The 22,485-nt window shown below is 44.8% G+C and overlaps 1 protein-coding gene across 2 annotated transcripts in view; it reads left to right on the top strand.

Annotated features, from left to right (window-relative positions):
- Positions 1-22,485, top strand: part of LOC127582954 (sideroflexin-5-like) — a 236,129-nt gene that overhangs the window by 139,245 nt on the left and 74,399 nt on the right. For both annotated transcript variants that reach the window (XM_052038623.1, XM_052038615.1), the window contains exons 12-13: positions 2,182-2,267; positions 19,861-19,978. In XM_052038623.1, the coding sequence (XP_051894583.1) occupies positions 2,182-2,267; positions 19,861-19,978 (204 nt within the window). The remainder of the gene's footprint in view (positions 1-2,181; positions 2,268-19,860; positions 19,979-22,485) is intronic.

Raw genomic sequence — 22,485 nt, 5'->3', positions numbered from 1 at the left:
GACATGCCAAGTTTCTTTAGCCTCCTGAGGAAGTAGAGGCACTGGTGAGCTTTCTTGGCTGTGGCGTCTACGTGGTTGGACCAGGACAGGATACTGGTGATGTTCACTCCTTGAATCTTTCAACCCTCTCAACCTCAGCACTGTTGATGTAAACAGGAGCATGTGCACTGCACCCCTTCTTGAAGTCAATGACCATGTTTAAGTAGGTGCATTTTCAACTGAGATACTGCCATTATAGTACATAGATGAACAGCGTAGAGGGAGCTTTACTGTAACTAACCCATGCTTCCCTGCCCTGGGACAGAGTGGAGCAAGTTTTACTATGTGTGTAACCCATGCCATCCCTGTCCTGTGGATAAGTGACAGGACAGTGTGGAAAGAGTTTTACTCTATATCTAATGCCTGCAGTTGCTGTCCTGAAGGTATGTGATGGAACAATGTAGAGGAAGTTACGCTCTATGCCCAACCCATACTGTTCTTGCCCTGGGATTGTGTGATGGGACAGTGTAGTGGGACCTTTATTCTGTGTCTAAGATGTGCTGTCCCTCCCCTACAAGTGTTTGATGTGTCAATAAGTGGCTGCTTTGTACATCTGTTCCTCAACATTGCTGATCCTCTTATAACTCTTCACAACCTCAGAACTGAAAGGGAAGCAGCCAGCAGTGTAATTTCTATGTTGGTAGTTATAATGCTTGCCAGTTTATCAGCAGATCACATTGTCGAGCACATTCGCTCTGTCCGCTATGTCAGCGGGATCTCCCAGTGGCCAGCCCTTTTAATACCCCTCCCCATTCCCACACAGACATGTCTGTCCACAGCCTCCTTCACTGCCAGCTCGAGGCTAAATGCGAATTAGAGGAACAGCCCCTCATATTCCAGCTGGACAGTCTCCAAGCTGGCGGCAGGAACATCAAATTCTCAAACTTCTGGTAACCGCTCCCCCCTCTGTCTCTTTATCTCCCTTTTCTCTTTTCTCTCTGCTCCCGATCCACTGGACCCCATCACCCCATCTCTTTCCCCTCCCCCCCCTCCATCTGCCCCTCCCCCACACACCTCCCACCGGTTCCCCTCCCCACCTCCCTCCCTCTATTCCACGCTCCACCTTCTCTGCTATCAGATTCCATCATCTTCAGCCCCTTTGTCACCCTCCACCTATCACCTCCCAACTTCTGACAGCATTCCCACAACTCCCCCCCCTCATCTGGATCCACCTATCACCTGCCAGCTCTTGCTTCACCCCTTTCCACCAGGTCGGATCGGTGGTAAGGAGAGCGAATGCTATGTTGGCATTCATTTCGAGAGGTATAACGTATAAAAGTAAGGATGTGTTGATGAGGCTCTATGGGGCACTGGCAAGGCCTCATTTGGAACACTGTGTGCAGTTTTGGGCCCCTTATCTTAGGAAGGATATGCTGATGTTGGAGAGGGTTAGAGAAGATTTACGAGCATGATTCCTGGAATGAAAGGGCTTACATATAAGGAGCGTTTGTCAGCTCTTGGACTGTACTCACTGGAGTACAGAAGAATGAGAGGGGACCTCATAAAAACATTTCAATTGTTGAAAGGACTGGACAGAGTAGATGTGGCTAAGTTGTTTCCCTTGGTGGGTGAGTCCAGGACCAGAGGGCACAGTCTTACAATTAGAGGGTACCCATTTAGAACAGAAATAAGGAGAAATTTCTTTAGCCAGAGGGTAGTGGATTTATGGAATTCATTGCCACGTACAGCTGTGGAGGCCCGATCATTGGGGGTGTTTAAGGAGGAGATTGATAGGTATCTAATTAGTCAGGGTATCAAGGGACATGGGGATAAGGCCGGGAATTGGGGCTAGATGGGAGAATAGTTTAGCTCATGGTGAAGTCGTGGAGCAGATTCGATGGGCCGAATGGCCTACTTCTGCTCCTTTGTCTTGTGATCTTGTGAACCTTTTTATACTGGCTATCTCCCCTCTTTCTTTCCAGTCCAGGTGAAGGGTCTTGACCCAAAACATCGACAGTCCAATTCCCTCTGTAGGTGTTGCCTGACCCACTGAGTTCCTCCAGTGCATTTGTGTGTTGCTCCAGATTTCCATCATCTGCAGTGTCTTGTGTCTGAGGTCATATGGTAATGTCTCAGGTTGTGTCTTTCTTTACCAGCTAGTGATGTCTATATTGAATGGAATTGTACTTATGTTTCCTCTAGGCACTAATGGAGACTGCCTTAACTAGGATCGTCCTCCCTATCCCCATCCTTGTGCTGCCACCGGTTATCATGTCGTACTTGGAGAAGTAAGTGTTAACACTGTCACTTCGGTTCTGTCTGCGCCTCCTCCACAGGCACTGAATCTTGTTGGTTCTGCTTCCACAGCAAGCCCACCAGCACCCCATGTGTTAATAAGGCAGTGGACTACAATTTCCCCAGAGTTGTTCCATCAGGACCTTCTCTGAAACATACACCCATCTTGTTCTGTTGGCTTGAGGAATCTGCAGGTCGACGGGGTCCATTGACGTTGTGGGAGAACTCTGCTGAGGGAAACTGTTTCACACTGTCCACCCTATCTATGTCCCTCATAATTTTATAGACCTCTTATCAGGAACCCCTCGGACTCCTAGTAAAACAAACCTAGCCTATCTGGTCTCTCCTCATAATTGAAATGCCCCATCCCGGACAACATCCTGGTGAATCTCCTCTTCACCTTCTCCAGTGCAATCAAGTCCTTACTATGTGAAAAACACGATGATGCTGGAGGAACTCAGCAGGTCAGGCAGCACCCATGGAGAAAAGCAGCCGGTCAACGTTTTGGGTCAGGACCCTTCTTCAGGACTGAAGATAGGAAAAGGGGAAGCCCAATATATTGGAGGGAAAAGCAGAGCAGTGATAGGTGGACAAAAGAGGGGATGTGGGGTGGGCACAGGGTGGTGATAGGTAGATGCAGGCAAGAGATAGTAATAGGCAGGTGCAGGGGAGGAGGAGAGAGCAGATCCACGGGGGGATGGGTCAAAGGTAATCTCTGACCTCTCTCTCCTTCCTCAATCGTTCTGCCTCCATCTCAGGAGATTCCTTATCCACTGACATCTTCTACAAAGCTACTGATACCCACATCTACCTCGATTACAGCTCCTCCCACCCTGTCTCTTGGAAGGACGCGATCCCTTTTTCTCAATTTTTCTGCCTCCACCACATCTGCTCCCATGATGAGGTGTTCCACTCCAGGACATCCGAGATGTCCAACTTCTTTTCCAACCGGGGCTTCCCCCCGACTGTGGTCGAGAGAGCTCACACCCATATCTCTGTCATTTCCCGCACCTCCGCTCTCACCCCCACCCCTCCCAGACCCAACAGGGATAGGGTCCCCCTTGTCCTCACATTTCATCCCAGCAGCCTACGTATCCAACATATCATTCTCCACCACTTCCGCCATCTCCAATAGGACCCCACCACCAAACATATCTTCCCCTCCCCACCCCTTTCTGCCTTTCACAGGGACCGCTCCCTCCACGACTCCCTTGTTCACTCCTGCCCCCCCCCACCCACCCATCCTGCTCCCACCCCGGGAACTTTCCACTGCCCCCACCATAGGTGCAACACCTGCCCCTACACCACCTCCATCACCTCCATCCAGGGACCCAGACAGTCCTTTCAGGTGAGACAGAGATTCACCTGCACCTCCTTTTATATCATCTACTGCATTCGGTGCTCCAAGTGTGGCCTCCTCTACATCAGTGAGACCAAAACGCAGACTAGGTGACCGTTTCCGCAGAACACCTGCGCTCTGTCCGTAACCGCGATCTGCATCTCCCCGTTGTCGGTCACTTCAGCTCCCCCTCCCACACTATCACTGATGTGTCAGTCCTCGGCCTCCTCCGCTGCCGGGAGAATTCCAAGCGCAAACTGGAGGAACAGCACCTCATTTTCCGTCTTGGAACCTTGCAGCCTAACGGCATGAACATTGAATTCTCCCACTTTGGGTAATCCCCACACCCCTTCCCCACACCCCACCCCCCCACCACACCATGCTTCTTCTCTTCTTCCCTTTCCTATCCTCATTTTTTCTACCCTTTTTTTCCTCTCTCTCCTTACCTTTGACCCATCCCCTGGTGGATCTGCTCTCCCCTCCTCCCCCACACCTGCCTATCACTAACTCTTACCTGCATCTACCTATCACCACCCTGTGCCCACCCCACCTCCCCTCTTCTGTCCACCTATCACTGCTCTGTTTTTTCCCTCCTATATATTGGGCTTCCCCTTTTCCTTTCTTCAGTCCTGAAGAGGGATCCTGACTCAAAAACGTTGACCGCCTGCTTTCTCCACGGATGCTGCCTGGCCTGTTGAGTTCCTCCAGCATCATCGTGTTTTTCTTCTAGATTCCAGCATCTGCAGTCGTTTGTTTCTCAAGGCCTTACTATATTATAGTTGTCAGAACTGCACACAGAGCTTAAGCTTTGTTGGACCGTGCCCTCTTCTCATTACTACCATCGGGGAGGAGGTACAGAAGCCTCAAGACCCACACTCAACGTTTCAGCAACAGCTTCTTCTCCTCCGCTATCAGATTTCTGAACGGTCCACGAACCCATGAACACTACCTCGTTATTCCTCTCTTGCACTATTTATTTATTTTTGTAACTTATAGTAAATTTTTATGTCTTTATCTTTTGCACTGTACTGCTGCCACAAAACAACAAATTTCACGACATATGTCAGTGATAATAAACCTGATTCTGATTCTGATTCTGATAGACTTAAACTATTGATCCGATAACGGGCCCTTTTGGCCCACAAAGTTCAAAGTCATATTCACAAGTACAGGTGCAATGAAAAACTTAATTGCAGCAGCATCACAGGCACAGAGCATCAGATACGCAAAATTCACAAGCAAAACATAAATTATGCACAATTTTTACAGGGAAGAACACAATTAGAACACAAAAAAAGTCCATTGTAGTGCAAAGTGGTCATCGTGTTTTTATACCGAGATAGTGATTAGGGTTGTGCCGGTTGGTTCAAGAACCGAATGGTTGAAGGGAAGTAGCTGTTCCTGAACCTGGTGGTGTGAGACTTCAGGCTTCTGTACCTCCTGCCCAGTGGTAGCTATGAGAAGATGGCATGGTGTCTGCGTAAGTTTCCTCCGGGTGCTCCGGTTTCCTCCCACATTCCAAAGACATACGGGTTAGGAAGTTGTTGGCATGCTATGTTGGTGCAGGAAGCGTAGCGACACTTGCGGGCTGCCCCCAGAACATTCTGTGCAAAAGGTGCATTTCACTGTGTGTTTCGATGTACGTGTGACTAATAAAGATATCTTATATCCAACTTTAGAGGTGGACATACTGGGTTATTTTCTCTGAGCAGCAGAGGCTGAGGGGAGACCTGATAGAAGTTTATAAGGTTATGAGAGGCATAGATAGAGTAGACAGCTGGTATCTTTTTCCAGGGTCGAAATGTCTAATACGAGAGAACGTGCATTTAAGGTGAAAGGGGGTAAGTTCAAAGGAGATGTGCGGGCAAGTTTTTACACAGAGAGTGGTGGGTGCCTGGAATGTGCTGCCAGGGGTGCTGGTGCAGGTAAGTGCAATAGAGATGTTAAAGAGGCTCTTAGATAGGCACATGAATATGCAGGAAATGGAGGGATATGGAATTGTGTAGGCAGAAGGGATTAGTTTAGTCAGGCGTTTAATTACTGCGGCACAACATGGTGGGCTGAAGGGCCTCTTCCTGTGCTGTACTGTTCTTTGTTCTTTCAATCCCATTTAAACTTTTGAAATCTCAACAAATCACTCCTTTTAGTTCTGGTGAATGCAATTCCAGTTTGTATAATCACTTCTTGTAATTTAGCCCTTGGAACTTGGTCATTATTTGGGTAAATCTATGCTACACTCCGTCTCCAAAGCCAACATCATTATGAGGCCACGCTGCCCAGAACTGTAGATGTGGTCTAACAGGGACTTTAAAAAGCTGTAGTATAATTCTGATTCACTTCATATATGGCCAATATTTCATTAAATTATGATTATTTCTGTACCTTTTAATAATGCCCATGCATGGATTTCCAAGCCTCTTTGGACTTTTTTTCAAGGGAATTTGCTCCCTGGGTTAAATGAGCTTTTGCCAACACATGTTTGATGATTTTTAATTCTCCCTTTAGATGTAAACTCACTGAAATCTGCCATAATGGTGATAAATTTAGCTGTCCCCAGTATGTTCTCTGCATCAAACAGCTTTGACTTGCTAATAAACACCTCAACCTGCAGCTCGGCTGTTTGTTTAGCACAAGGAAGTGAATTAGAGGCGATAACGTAAACGTACCTCGCCCACGAAAATACCCCTCAGCGAAATGTCATGTTGCACTGGCGCACTTCACCCTTTGACAAGCCACTTGCCAATTTACAAGACAGAGTCACAGACTGATTCGTAAGTCATCTGTTCACACGTAGAAGCATGCAGTCCCAGTCAAGGGGATTGAGAATAGTTCCTGCAGCCAAAATTATTTACAGTGGTGAAGGGCTTGTATACCAGGGCACATAAATTAGAAGTGACAAAGAAAGTGGAAGTAAGACAGTGGATCAAACATTTCCACAACAAAGAGAAATGGAGCAGGAGATAAAACGACCATGCTAGCAGGCAATGTAAAACTAGTCAAGGGACTATGACCCTGAATCTCCACACAGATTCTCCAAGTATTTCTTGCACCCTTTCTCCAAGTATTCTCCCAAAATTACACTGGGAAGGAAGCCCAGGGCAAGCAGGGATAGACTGATGCAAGGAGAAGGTCAAGCTGTGAAGAAGGGTTTGTTGGGACACTAAAGGCTTTCTAATAATAAAAAAATAATTCTAATTTCCATTGTGGTTAACATCTTTGGGTAAAGTTCCCCTCAAATGCTCTTCTTCCTGCTCCTACCCATTAATGGTGGAATGAAACACATTTTCCCATCTCCAGTTACCATAACTGGTCTTGATTCTGAAAGCTGTTGATATCATTGAGTGGTTTGTTGGGCCATTTCTGTGGTCAATTCATTTTGGTAAAAGACTGGGGTCACAGACGGCAGGCCCATACTAGGTAAGGCAAATCTCCTTCTCACAAGTGTGCCAGTTGGGTTTAATCAACAATCTGACAGGATTGTGGTCACTTTTTCTAAGATCCTGTTTTGTTATTTGCATTTTTTTCAGAATATTTTGAATTGAATTGAATTCAAACTGTCCCGGTAGGATTTAAGCTCAAACTGTCTTGGTGTTATTAGTAACTACCACTACAACTACCGCATCATACCACAGCTAACATTGTGCTGTGTGTCATTTGCCTGGCCTGGAATTTCACACCTCAGATGCCAGTTCAGTTTCTCTTTCCCCAACTACTTGATCAGAGAGAATCCACAGCAGCACAACACTGATGTCCTGCTCAATCCAGAGTTTTCACTTCCATTATTGTCATGCTGTTTATTTTACCTGGGCTAACTTTGTACACATTACTAACCCCCTCTTGTACAGCCGCACATCAAATTTTACATTATCTAAGTAAGTGATAATAATTCTGATTCTGCTAAAACCCTCAATCATACCTCTGACAAAGGAAAGGAGGTCCCATTTTGTACAAGTTTTGTCTTGGAATACACTCTCCATTTTTCTGACTCTGACCCCAATTTATATTCCTTATTCTTTTAACTCTACCTCTGCTGACTGATCCTTCAGTTACAGCAGCTCCCTTTCACCACCACCCCAACACCATACTCACATCTCTAAACACTTCCACCTTCTACCACTTGCAAACATCATCTCAAAACCCACTACGTAGGCTGCACTTTTAATCATCCCTCTTAACTTCTCCCTTACTTTCTACTCAATGTGCACTAATCCTTTTGCACAAATTCCTTAAGCCAATTTTCCCACACAGATGTCCCCAACATTGAGTTGGGTTGTTGGGTTAGGTGGTTCTCTCTGGAGCGTCGGAGGCTGAGGGGAGACCTGATAGAGGTTTTTTAAATTATGAGAAGCATAGATAGGGGAGATGGTCAGAACCTTTTCCCCAGGGTAGAAATATCAAACACCAGACGACATGTTTTCTAAGGTTGGGGGGCGGGGGGGGGAGTTCAAAGGCAACATGAGGGGCAAGTTTTTTACACAGAGAGTGGTAGGTGCGTAGAATAGGATACCAGGGACAGTAGTGGAAACAGGCAGTTTGGTGGAGTTTAAGAGGCTTTTAGATAGGCACATGAATGTGAAGGGAATGGAGGGATGTGGATGATACACAGGAGGAGGGCGTTTAGTATAAATTGGCATCAAGATCAGCACAACATTGTGGGCCAAGTGTGCTAAAACATAGAACAGTACAACATAGGAATAGGCCCTTCAGCCCACAATGTTGTACCAAACTAACTAAATAAGTAATCAAATGCCCAACTAAACTAATCCCTGCTGCCTACACAATGTCCATATCCTTCCATTTCCTGCACATATTCATATGCCTGGGTAAGAACTTCTTAAAACACCTCTATCATATCTGCCTCCACCACCACCCTGGCAGTGCATTCCAGGCACCCACCGCTCTCTGTGTAAAAAATTTGCCCCACAACATCTCCTTTGAACTTACCCCCTTTCACCTTAAATGCAATGCCCTCTGGTATTAGACATTTGAACCACTGGGAAAAAGATACCCGCTCTTTCCTCTATCTAGTACCTCATAATGTACATGGATTTTCGTAAGGCATTTGATAAAGTTCCACATGGAAGGCTCATTCAGAACGTCAGGAGGCATGGGATCCAGGGAAACTTGTCTGTGTGGATTCAGAATTGGCTCGACCATAGAAGACAGAGGGTGGTGGTAGACGGAGCGTGTTCTGCCTGGAGGACGGTAACCAGTGGTGTTCTGCAGGAATCTGTCCTGAGACCTCTGCTCTTTGTGATTTTTATAAATGACTTGGATGAGGATGTGGAAGGGTGGGTTAGTAAGTTTTCTGATGATACAAAGGTTGGTGGTGTTGTGGATAGTGTAGAAGGTTGCTGTAGATTACAACAGGATATTGATAGAATGCAGACCTGAGCTGAGAAGCGGCAGATGGAGTTCAACCCAGAAAAGTGTGAAGTGATACACTTTGGGAGATTGAATTTGAAGGCAGAATACAGGGTTAATGGCAGGACTTTTAGCAGCGTGGAGGAACAGAGGGATCTTGGGGTCCACGTCACTCAACCTCAAGGTTGCCACGCAGGTCGATAGGGTTGTTAAGAAGGTGTATGGTATGTTGGCCTTCAGTAGTTGGGGTATTGAGTTCAGGAACCACGAGGTGATGTTCCAGCTCTATAGAACTCTGATTATCATGTTCAGTTCTGGTTGCCTCATTATAGGAAGGATGTGGAAGCTTTAGAGAGGCTGCAGAGGAGATTTACCAGGATGCTGCCTGATTTGGAGAGCCTGTCTTATAAGGATAGGTTGAGTGAGCTAGGGCTTTTCTCTTTGGAGAGAAGGAGGATGAGAGGTGACTTGATAGAGGTGCACAAGATGATAAGAGGCATAGATCAAGTCAGAGACTTTTTCCCAGGGTGACAATGGCTAACACAAGGGGACATAATTTTAAGGTGATTGGAGGAAGGTATAAGGGGGATGTCAGGGGTAAGTTTTTTTTACACAGAGAGTGGTGGATGCGTGGAACGCACTGCCAGCAGAGGTTGTGGGGCAGATATATTAGGGACATTTAAGAGACTCTTAGATAGGCACATGAATGATAGAGAAATGGAGGGCTATGTGGGAGGGAAGGGTTAGATAGATCTTAGAGCAGGATAAAATGCCGGCACAACATTGTGGGCCGAAGGGTCTGTACTGTGCTGTGATGTTCTATGTTCTATAATCTTACAGACTTCTATCAGATCTGCCCCTCAGCCTCCGCCTCTCCAGAGAGAACAACCTAAGTTTGTCCATCCTCTCCTTATAGCACATGCCCTCTAATCCAGGCAGCATCCTGGTGAACCTCTTTTGCACCTCTATCTTTATCACCTATCAACTTGTGTAGCCATTTTCAGGGAGCTATGAACTTGGACCCCAAGATCCCTCTGCTCATCAATACTGTTAAGGGTCCTGCCATTAAGTGTACTGTCTCTTTACGTTTGATCTCCCAAGGTGCAACACTTCATATTTGGCCGGGTTGAACTCCATCTGCCATTTCTCTGCCCTTATCTGCAACTGATCTGTATCCCACTCTATCCTTTGTCAGTCTTCTACATTATACACAATACCACAAATCTTCATATCATCTGTAAACTTACTAACCCACCCATCTATGTTTTCATCCAGGTCATTTATATATATCATACACAGCAGAGATCCCAGTACGGATCCCTGATCCCTAGTCACAGACCTCCAGCCAGAATAAGTCTCATCGACCACCACCCTCTGTCTTCTATGGGCAAGCCAATTCTGAATCCAAACAGCCAATTCACCCCTGGATCCCATGCATCTTAATCCTCTGGATGAGCCTCCCAAGAGGGACATTGTCAAACGCTTTACAAAAATCCATGTAGACAACATCCACAGCTCTACCTTCATCAATCACTCTCATCACCTCTTCAAAAAACTCAATCACGTTAGTAAGAAATGACTTGCCCCGCACAAAGCCATGCTGTACTTTTCTATTAAATTGGATTTCCTTTTCCATTCTGCTGCTCATCCCACACGCATTGTCCTTCTGTTCGGCTTTATTGGCATTCCTTATCTTCATCATGGACCTTTTCTCTACCTTCTCCCCTTTTCTTCATGCTCTCCTTTCTAATATACCCTACATCTTCCCATCCTCAGCGGCCCGCTGAGTTCCTCCAGCGACTTTGTGTCTTCTTCCCATCTTTGCTTGTTTTATCACCATCATCCTCTCCTTGACCTACATGGCCTCCAGGTCATTCTCCTCACCTTCTGACCTCAGACTCTGGCAACAGATGCCTAAATGGAACAGGTTCTGTTGCCCAGCGCTAACTTCTCTCACCCGGATAAGCACAAACATTCACCCAAAGAAACGTATGCTTTAAAACTGAAAGGAAATTCCGACCCAGGTGTTACAACAGAAGGTGGATTCACTAATCTGATAGCTCATATAGGGTTGCAGAGCCAAAACTGTGTCTGTTTTGGAAACACGAATCCTTTAAAGTGGAACAGACTAAAATGTTGAAAGTTTTTCTTTTTATAGTAATGAACATGTTTATTGATTCAACGTAACAATGAACACCTTGCGAGTGTTTATGGTGATAACATACCCGAGCTGGTATGGTCACGCTAAAGGATCATTAGACAAACTGTATTTGTGATAATGAGTTCCATAATGACGTATTCAACAGTCATCTCTTTATTTCTTTTGACATTATTTTAATAATGGGCAAATGGTGGGAAATTTGTTTCTAAAAGAATCACTGCTGGGACTATAGTTGTTTGGCCATTAGATATACAATCTTGAATCAGGAACCAGAAGTACAATTACAAACTTTATGGTCAGCACCAAATTAGTGGGTCTAAGTAACGCAGAAGTGGGTGGTGACAAAATACACATTAATAAAGTCACATAATGAATCCCAACTCTCACCAACTTCTACCGATGCACCATAGAAAGCATCCTATCTGGATGTATCACAGCTTGGTACGGCAACTGCTCTGCCCAGGACTGCAAGAAACTGCAGAGAGTTGTGGACACAGCCCAGCACGTCACAGGCACCAGCCTCCCCTCCTTGGACTCTGTCTTTACCTCTTGCTGCCATGGTGAAGCAGCCAGCATAATCAAAGACCCCACCCACCAGGTCATTCTCTCTTCCCATCAGGTAGAAGATACAGGAGCCTGAGGGCACGTACCACCAGGCTCAAGGACAGCTTCTACCCCACTGTGATAAGACTATTGAACGGTTCCCTTATATGATAAGATGGACTCTGTCCTCATCATCTACCTTGTTGTGACCTTGCACCTTATTGCACTGCACTTTCTCTGTAGCTGTGACACTTTACTCTGTACTGTTATTGTTTTTACCTGTACTACATAAAAGCACTCTGTACTAACTCAATGTAACTGCACTGTGTAATGAATTACCCTGTACGATCGGTATGTAAGGAGAAGTTTTTCACTGTACCTCGGTACAAGTGACAATAGTAAACCAACACCAATACCATTATTGACGGGTACAAGTGACAATAGTAAACCAACACCAATACCATTATTGACGCTTATGAGATGGAAAACTTTGATGAGAAGAATTGGGTGGCCGCAGGTTACAAGGGATAGAAGAGCAGAGGCATCAGAACACAAAACAAATGAACAATAGGGGTTCATGTTGCCAGGACTTGAAGGACTGAGTTATAGAGAGAGATTGGACAGGCTTGGACTTTATTCCTTGGAGCATAGGAGACTAAAAGGTGATCTTATAGAGGTGTATAAAATGATGAGGGGTATAGATAGGGTGAATGTACTCAGTCTTTTTCCCAGGGTTGGGGGATCAAGAACTAAAGGGCACAGGTTAATGGTGAGAGAGTAAAGATTTGATAGGAATTTGAGGGGCAACTTTTTTACACAAAGCATGGTATGTACAAGTATGTGGAATGAGCTGCCAGAGGAAGTGGTTGAGGCAGTTACAACAACCACTTTTAAAAGACAGTTGGACAGGTACATGGATCAGAAAGGTTTAGAAGGTTATGGGCCAAATGCTGGTAAATGGGACTAACTTGGATGGGCATCTTGGTTGGGATGGACCAGTCAGGCCAACGGGCCTGTTACTGTGCTGTATGGCTCTGTGGCTGTATGTCTAGTGGTAGAGAACTAAAAAGATAAAGAATTTTTCTTAACTTGTAGAACCTTGGTTAGATTATTCTCGGATACGTGTAAATGGTCCCCATATTATAAAAGGGATGTAGAGGCAACAGTGAAGCTAGAATTCACTGGAATTATACCAGAACATAGCAAAGAGATTAAACAGAGTGGGGCTGTATTTGCTGGAAGATATAGCTGAGTACTGAATGGATAGAGATATTTGGGTACATGGATAGGAAAGGTTTAGAGGGATATGGGCCAAACACAGGCAAATGGGACTACCTTGTATAGGTATCTTAGTTGGCATGGACAAGTTGGGCTGAAGGGCCCGTTTCCATGCTGTATTGGTCAATGATTCTCTGACTCTATATAAAACTATGGAAATGTTTGGTAGTATCGATGTGAGGATGTTTCCCTGCAGCCAAGTCCAGGGCCAGCCAGAAATTTAACACAGTCATTAATAAATTCTGTTGGGAATTTGGGTACAATTTCTTTGTATTGTATTGGTTTATTATTATCACTTGTACCGAGGTACAGTGAAAAACTTGTCTTACATACCGATCGTACAGGTCAATTACAGTGCAGTTACATTGAGTTAGTACAGAGTGCATTGATGTAGTACAGGTAAAAACAGTAACAGTACAGAGTAAAGTGTCACAGCTACAGAGAAAGTGCAGTGCAATAAGGTGCAAGGTCACAACAAGGTAGATCGTGAGGTCAGAGTCCATTTCATCGTATATGGGGAACCGTTCAATAGTCTTATCAGTGGGGTAGAAGGATGCTTTCTCTGGTGCATCAATAAAAGTTGGTGAGAGTCAAAGGGGACAAACCAAATTTCTTTAGCCTCCTGAGGAAGTAGAGGCACTGGTGAACTTTCTTGGCCATGGCATCTACGTGATTTGACCAGGACAGGCTGTTGGTGATGTTCACTCCCAGGAACTTGAAGCCCTCAACCCTCTCGACCTCAGCACCATTGATGTAGACAGGTGCATGTACACCGCCCCCTTTCCTGAAGTCAATGACCAGCTCTTTTGTTTTGTTGACATTGAGGGAAAGGTTGTTGTCATGACACCATTCCACTAAGCTCTCTACCTCCTTCCTGTACTCCAACTCATCGCTGTTTGAGATACGGCCTACAACGGTGGTATCATCTGCAAACTTGTAGATGGAGTTAGAGCAGAATCTGGCCAAACAGTCATGAGTGTATAGGGGAATTTTAGACAACATTCCAGCCTTCGCCAATAACCTTTCACCCCCTTGCTTAATGAGAATCTAACTGTCTTAAAAGTATTAAAAGACACTGCTTTTGTGGCCCTTTGACAAGAGGGTTCCAAAGGCACACAAAGCTTTCTGAAAAAAATTTTTGCCTTATCTCTCTGAAATGGCCAACCCCTTCTTTCTAAGCTGTGACATCCAATTCTAGATTCTAGATTTATCTGTGGAATTTGTTGCCACGGGCGGCTGTGGAGGCAAAGTCATTGGGTGTATTTAAGGCAGAGATTGATAGGTATCTGAGCAGCCAGGGCATCAAAGGTTATGGTGAGAAGGCGGGGGAGTGGGGCTAAATGGGAGAATGGATCAGCTCATGATAGAATGGCAGAGCAGACTCGATGGGCCGAATGGCCAACTTCTGCTCCTTGGTCTTATGGTCTTCTTCCAGAAAGGGAGCCATCACCCTTTCAAGACTCCTGAGGATCTTATATGTTTCAGCCAGGTACCCCCACACTCTTCCTAACTGCAGCAGATACAAGCTGAGCCTGTCCAACCTTTTATCATAAGAAAACCTGTGTGTCCCAGCTGGACTTACTCTGAAGTGCTTCCAACACATTTATGTCCTTCCTTTCAGAAGGAGACCAATATTGTCCTCATACTCCAGAGGTGATCTCACCAATGTCTTGTATAACTAAAGCATAGCCTCTATGTTATTGTATTCAATATTCCTTGACATAATGATATCATTGCATTAGCTGTCCAATTACTTGCTGTACCTGCACACCAGCCTTTTGTGAATCTTTCACTGGGACGCCCAGATCATTCTGCTTCTCAGTGCCCTGCAGTCTCTCACAATTTAGATCATATGCTACTTTTTTATTTTTCCTATCGAAATGGTCAGTTTTACATTTTCCCACATTATACTGCATTTGCCAGATTTTTACCCGATGGCACTATTTGTCAACCTTTGCATCCTCCTCATGTCCCCTTCACAACTTACTTTCCTACTTCTCATCAGCATATTTAACAATTACGCCCTTGGTGCTTTCATCCAAATCATTTATAGGAGTTAGAGTCATAGAGTCAGACAGCACAGAAACAGGCACTTTGGCCCAATTGGTCCATGCCGACCACGATTCCTATCTAAGCCAGTCCCATTTGCCCCTGTTTGGTATATATCCCTCTAAACCTTTCCTATCCATGTGCCTGTCCAAGTACCTTTTAAATGTGGTTAAAGTACCTGCCTCAACCACTTCCTCTGGCAGCTCATTCCACATAGATACCACCCTTTGTGTAAAAAAAAATTACCCCTAGGGTTCCTATTAATTCTCTCCCCTCTCACCTTAAACCTATGCCCTCTTGTTCTTGATTCCCTAAAAGGCTGTACGCATTCACCCTATCTATGCCCCTCATGATTTTATACACCTCTGTAAGATCACCCCTCAGTCTCCTACGCTCCAATGAAAGATGTCCCATTCTGCTCAACCTCTCTCCATATCCCAGTCCCTCGAGTCCTGGCAACATCCTCGTAAAGCTCCTCTGCATTCTTTCCAACTTGATGGCATCTTTCCTATAGCAAGGTGACCAAAATTGAACACAATACTCTGAATGCATCCTCACCAAAGTCTTGTACAAATATAAAATGTTGAGGTGCGATCTCTCATCCATGTGCCATACCACTCATTACATAATACCAGCCAGAAAATGACCCAATTATGGCTTCCCACTGTAGCCAGCCGATACTCTATCCACACGAGTCTGATAGCTTCTACACCATGAGCATTTATTTTCCAAAATAACCTATGATGCAGCTCCTTATCAAATGCTTTCACAACCACCAGTTTCCCAATAGATAGGTACTTGATGGTCACCATAGACAAGGTGAGCTCTATGACTAAGACAACCCAAGCACTTGTACCTAATGCCCAATGCATCGCCATTGACAGCACGGCATTACTAACAGCCTATATCAGCACCTGGATACAAGAACAGGTTAAAATCAGGTTTATTAGAATCAGAGTCAGGTTTATTATCATTGACATATGTCATGAAGTTTGTTGTCTTGCGGCAGCAGTACAGTGCAAGACATAAAAATTACTATAAACCACATAAATAAATAAACAGATAGTGCGAAAGAGGAATAATGAGCTAGTGTTCATGGGTTCATGGACCGTACAGAAGTCAGATTGTGAAGGGGAAAAAGCTGTTCCTAAGATGTTGAGTGTGGGTCTTCAGGCTCCTGTACCTCCTCCCTGATGGTAGCAACAAGAAGAGGGCATGTCCTAGATGGTGAGGGTCCTTAAATGCTGGATGCCACCTTCTTGAGGCACCGCCTCTTGAAGATGGCCTCGATGGTGGGGAGGGTTGTACCCTTGATGGAGCTGGCCGAGTCTACAACTCTGCAGCTTCTTTCAATCCTGCGTGTTGGAGCCTCCATACCAGGCAGTGATGCAACCAGTCAGAATACTCTCCACCATAAATCTATAGAAATTTTCAAGAGTGTTTGGTGATGTACCAAATCTCTTCAACAGTGTTTGAGCCTAGCCACACAGTCATGAGTGTAGAGAGAGGAGAGCAGTGGGCTAAGCACGCATCCTTGAGGTGCGCCTGTTGTGTAATGCGATAGTTTATTCTCTTACCCTTCAGTGTCACGTGTGATGTAATTGGTAGCAATCTAAGGCTGTGGGTTTAAATTTTATTCCAGAGACGAGCATCAAGTAAAACAATCTAAGACTGTCAGAGGTGCTATCTTTCAAGTGCAATATTAAATGGAGACTCTGTTTGCTCTCTCAGGCAAACATAAAAGCTCCCGTGATATAATTTCAGAGGGTGACACAGTGGCACAGCTGGTGGAGGCACTGCCTCACCACACCAGCCACCCAGGTTCAGTTCTGACTTCTGCCGTTGTCTGGGCGGAGTTTGCACATTGTCCCTGTGATCTCTGGGTGCTCCCGTTTCCTCCCAGATCCCAAAGATGTGTAGGTCGGTAGGTTAATTGGCCACTGTAAATTGCCCCCGGTGTAGGTGAGTGGTAGAATCTGGGGTGGAGTTGATGGGAATGTGGGAAGAATAAAATGGGATTAGTGTAGAATAGGTATAAATGGGTGCTTGATGCTCGGCACAGACAGTGGGCCAAAGGACCTGTTTCCATACTGCATGACTGTATGACCTTAAGAGCACCAGAGCGATCCCTAGAATTATGGCCAATATTTATTCCTCAATCAGCCTTTCACATTGCACCTTATAGGAGCTTATGGTTCACTAATTGGCTGCAGTGTTTCTAACAACACTGTTGGCAGTGCAGTGCTGTGGAACATCCTGAGGTCATGAAAGGTGTTATTGGAATGGAAGGCTGTCCTTGGTTACCAAAGCCATCCTTCTGTATACAAGCCTCGAGCCAGGGTGTAATGGAACACTTGCCTGGTGGTTGCGCTATTGCCCCCCCCCCCCCCGACTTTCCACCCCTGTGTTGCTGCACTGTGTTGCTGTGTGAATGATTTGTTAGATGCTTCGCAGAAACTCATCATATTTACTGAGCAGCACCTCCCAGTAACACCCTCCGGGGCTGTGTAAAAACTTGGCCTGGACTGAATAAATAAAACATCACAGGTAGTGCAACCACAACTGATAAGTGCAAATGCCTTCCAAAGCTTCCCACCATCAGCACACACTCCGAGCATTGGTTCATGTGTGTTCTCCACCATTCCCCTCCTCTGAACCAACTCCTACCAACGATGACAGGGAAAGAATATTTGGGATTTGATGTGAACTATTTATACTTGATTTTCCAGTAAAACACAGCATCCAATTAAGAAGGGGAATTGTACGTGTTAATTAGATGCTTAATTGTGGCAGAGCCCCCTTAATTAGGACCTTGTAATGACTGGTTTTTGACCTGGCCTGAGTGTAAAGCATGCTGGGTGTTCACACCTCGTTTCTCCAATCACTCATTACCTCAAATTGGTTCTGGCTTCGACCAAACTCACAGCTGGCAGGACAGCAATTAAAACTCTTCTTTTTTTCCCTTCTCTCAGTAATTTACTGATAGAATTTTTTTCTTCAGATTTCATCCATTCTCCTGTTTTGAATCCCCCCGACCATAACAGGGCTAGGTGGATTCCTGAGCTGTGTCAAGGGAGAGTGATTGGGTGGAAGCAGACTGCTACTCACATATGAACAGGAGGTTATGCTGGATTAGGAAGAGATTGCTCAGCCCCTTGAGCCTGTTAGGGTGAGGTCAATCATCTCCATGGGCCCATTACACAGGAACAGAGGGAAATCATTCTGCTGGAGTGAAGGAGGCTGAGGGGTGCCCTGATAGAAGTATATAAGATCATGAGAGACATAGACAGGGCAGACAGCCAAAACCGTTTTTTCCCATGACAGGGGTATCAAAAACAAAGGGGCATAGGATTAAGATGAGAGGAAGGAGTTTTAAAGGGGATCTGAGGGGTAGGTTTTTTAAACAGAGAGTGGTTGACACCTGGAACACACTGCTAGAGGAGGTGGTGGAATCAGCTACAATTACTACATTTAAGAGGCATTTAGACAGACATTTAAATAGAGTCATAGAGTTATACAGCAGGGAAACATGTCCTTCAATCTAACTCATCCACGCTGACCAAGGTGCCTTCTTGAGCTAGTCCCATCTGCCCGCATTTGGCCCATATCCCTCCAAACCGTTCCTATCCATGGACCTGTCCAAATGTCATTTAAACATTCCTCTGGCAGCTCTTTCCATATACCCACCACTCTCTGAGTGAAAAACTTAGCCCTCAGGTCCCCTTTAAATCTTTCCCCTCTCACCTTAAACCTATGTCCTTTTGTTTTAGACTCTCCTGCTCTGGGGAAAAGACTGGGAGCATCCAGCTTATCTCTGCCCCTCATGATTTTATAAACCTCTACAAGGTCACCCCCCCTCAAGCCTCCTGCACTTCAAGAAAACAGTCCCGCTTGTACATTCTCTTCTTATAACTAAAGCCCTCCAGTCCTGGCAACATCCTTGTGAATCTTTACTGCACCCTCACTAACTTAATCACATCCTTCCTATAGCTGGGCAACCAGAACTGCACACGATATTGCAGGTGCGGTCTCACCAACATCTTGTAACATGACATCCCAACACTTGCACACAGTGCCCTGTCTGATGAAGGCCAGCATGCCATATGCCTCCTTCACCACCCTGTCTACCTGTGTCGCCACCTTCAGGGATCTATGTCAAAGTTGAGTTTATTGTCATATGCACAAGTACATGAATGCACAGATGCAAGGAAAACTTACAGCAGCATCACAGGCACATAGCATCATAAGATAAACATAAATTAAACATAATTTTTACAAGAAAGAACACAATTAGAACAAAAAAAAAACAAAGTCCATTTTAGTGCAAACTGATCAAAATAGTGATAGTGTTGCTATACTGTAGCGATTAGGGTTTTGCCGGTTAGTTCAAGAACCAAATGGTTGAAGGGAAGTAGCTGTTCCTGAACCTGGTGGTGTGGGACTTCAGGCTTCTGTGCCTCCTACCCGATGGTAGCTGCGAGAAGATGGCATGGCCTGGATGGTGGGGATCTTTGATGATGGATGTTGCCTTCTTAAGGCAGCACCTCCTGTAGATAATCGCAATGGTGGGGAGGGATGTGCCCATGATGTATTGGGCTGAGTCCACTCTCTCTGCCCAGTACATCACATATTATTGAGATCCTGCTGTTTAATCTTCAACCTAGCTCCCTAAATTCTTGTCTGTCCTATGATAAACTGTTCAAGTTTGGTGAGCCACTAACAGGGCCAATGATCTCTCAAGAGTTTGTGGTTGCAGGAAAGGGAGAGATAACAGTGGGAGAAATATATAATGTCCACATTCAATGAGATGAAGGGCATAAAAGGTTATTTACTTCTCTACCTTTCTGTTCAGAACACGGATGCTGAGAACACGTCCGAGACTGACTCTTCCTTTGCATAGCCTTGTGTGCCTGGCTGCTTTTGGATTTGCACTGCCTGTCGCCATCAGCCTCTTTCCGCAGATGTCAGAGGTCAGTAGATATAAATAAGTATCTCTGTTTTGCATTGGAATGGCTCATTGGCTTAGCTGAAACGTGGTCTCCTTTTTGTAAGTACATAAAGGGAACTTTGCGTCCAAGCTATGCTATATCTGCCTTCAGAATGTTTTACGGAACAGTTCTTTGCCAGGAGGACCATTTTGACAATCAGAGTCACCTCAAAGCATCATCCATGTGTACATGGGAGTCCTGAAATGTTCTTGCCCCATTCACTTCAATTAATGTTGTAATGTTAACCTCTTGGTCCAGTGACGGAGTGTCAATTTTCTGCAGTCCCCTGGCAATTACTGTGGAAAATTCAGTGCTAAGCCTGTGCTGGTTCAGTGATTCTATCCAGTTCAGGGAGAGGATTGACTGTGAGGGAAAGGAGTAAGCTTCAGGTGTTTTACGTTTTCCTGAATTAATTGCGTTGATTTAAATGTATGTCATTGTCTTTAGTTGGTTTAAATGATTTCTCATGTTTTGTGATTCAATTATTTTAATATTTTAAATGTTTTAAAATGTTTAATAATTTTCAAAATTTTTAATAGTATGACTAATTTGATTATTTTTGAATGTCAGGGACATTCAGATTCAAAGCCTTCTATGGCTGAGAGGTCTTACTAAGTGGTTTAAATGATTGTCAAAGCCTTTCAAGGGAGACCTTAGTGTTATTGGTGAGAAGACCTTGCCGATCATGAACTGGTGTTGGGACCACTCTGCCACTGTGGTTAGGTGTGCGTAGGTGATTAGCAATCATGGTTGCCTCGCTGTACACAGAGCAAGCAGGATACCAGATAGAACTGCGTGTTGCATGGAACGAGTATCCTACCCATTTTGTACCTATCCTGGGAATGTGTGATGGGAGTGTTGAGAGAGATTTAACCTATATCTAACCCACGCTCTCCCTGCCCTCTGTGTGTGTGTGTGTGTGTGTGTGTGTGTGTGGACCTTATGTATCTATATCTAACATCTGCTGTACCCTACCCTGGGTATGTGTGATTGGACAGTGCAGAGAGAGCTTCACTCTATGTCTAAACCATAGATTGTTCATGGAACAGTACAGCATAGGAACAGGGCCTTTAGCCCATGATGTCTGTGTCAGCCATAATGCCAATTTACCTGCACATGGTCTATATCCCTTCATTCCCTGCATGTTCATGTGCCTGTCTAAATGGCTCTTAAACATTGGTATCATAGCTGCTTCCACCACCTCCCCTGGCAGTGCATTCCAGGCACCTACCACTCTCCATGTAAAAAAATGCCTCATAAATCTCAATTAAACTTTCCCCCTCTTACCTCAAAAGCTTTGCCATCTAGTATTTGACATTTCCTCCCTGGGGTAAAAGATTCAGACTATCCAGCCTGTCTATGCCTCTCATAATTTTCAAGTCTCCCCTCATCCTCCAAAGCTCAGAGAAAACAATCCAAGTTTGTCCAACCTCTCCTTATAGCCAATACTTTCCAGTCCAGGCAGCATCCTTCTGCACCCTCTCCAAAGCCTCTACCTTCTTTCGATATTGTACTAGATAGTGTTTGACGGGTCAACACTGAAAGTTTCACTGTTTCCAACCCATTGTCTATCTGAGGCTCAATCACCAGCAACAGAAGATGAGCAGATACCACTTTTGTGTGGTGTGAAGGGTGACCAATACCCATGGAGCCATAATCCATAATAAAAATTTGAGTAGAGGGTTTAACTAGGAACTACTACAGTAATTCAGTGATAACGTGATGCTGTCCATCTAACCTACAGTTGATTATTGCAGGGCACAATTAACCAGAGCCTTTAATTAAGCCGTGTTCACACATTGCTCAGAGAAAAGGTCACAGTCTCCAAGACTACAGCTATGACACACCAGCTGAATGAGTTTTCTGAAAAGGCACAGGAAGTATCATCGACCTTTTTGTATTTTTTCCCAACCATCCTGATCCCATTTTAAATTCTGTGACCAACCTCCAATGCGCCCGATGATTCACTGTGTGGACTTCTTCTGCTATCCCTATAAATCAGCGTCTGATCAACATGTTTTCTATTCATCAGTTGGCCAGCCAATCCACACTGACAACCAACCTCCAAATTGCTCCACAAAAAAAATCTCACTGCTGCAGCTCTTCCTTGCCTGCTATAGAAATGCACTTGTGTCTTTATCACTATTATTCAACTAGCAGCTAGGAAGTTCTGGATCCAGAGACAGGAGTTTGGATCCCACCACTTGGGGAATTTAAGTTCAAATAATTAAATAAAAATTAACGAGCTAGTCACAGGCAGAACGTGGCATAGAATTAGAATCAGTTTGTGTGGGGCTGAGCAGTAGGAGGAAGATAATATTGGTAGGAGTTTCTTATAAGCCTCCAAATAGTAGTTGTGATGTAGATCCAAGTACCTTTGAGGAAATTAGAGATACATAATATAGAGGTAAAACAGTAAACATGGGGGACTTTAATCTATACATAGTTTAGGGAAATAAAATCGGTAGTAACAAAGTAGGGGATGAATT

The sequence above is a fragment of the Pristis pectinata genome, chromosome 2 (genome assembly GCF_009764475.1).
Source record: "Pristis pectinata isolate sPriPec2 chromosome 2, sPriPec2.1.pri, whole genome shotgun sequence".
NCBI classification, from domain to species: domain Eukaryota; kingdom Metazoa; phylum Chordata; class Chondrichthyes; order Rhinopristiformes; family Pristidae; genus Pristis; species Pristis pectinata.
Note: the sequence above shows the minus strand (reverse complement) of the source record. Positions and strands in the feature narration are given on the sequence as shown.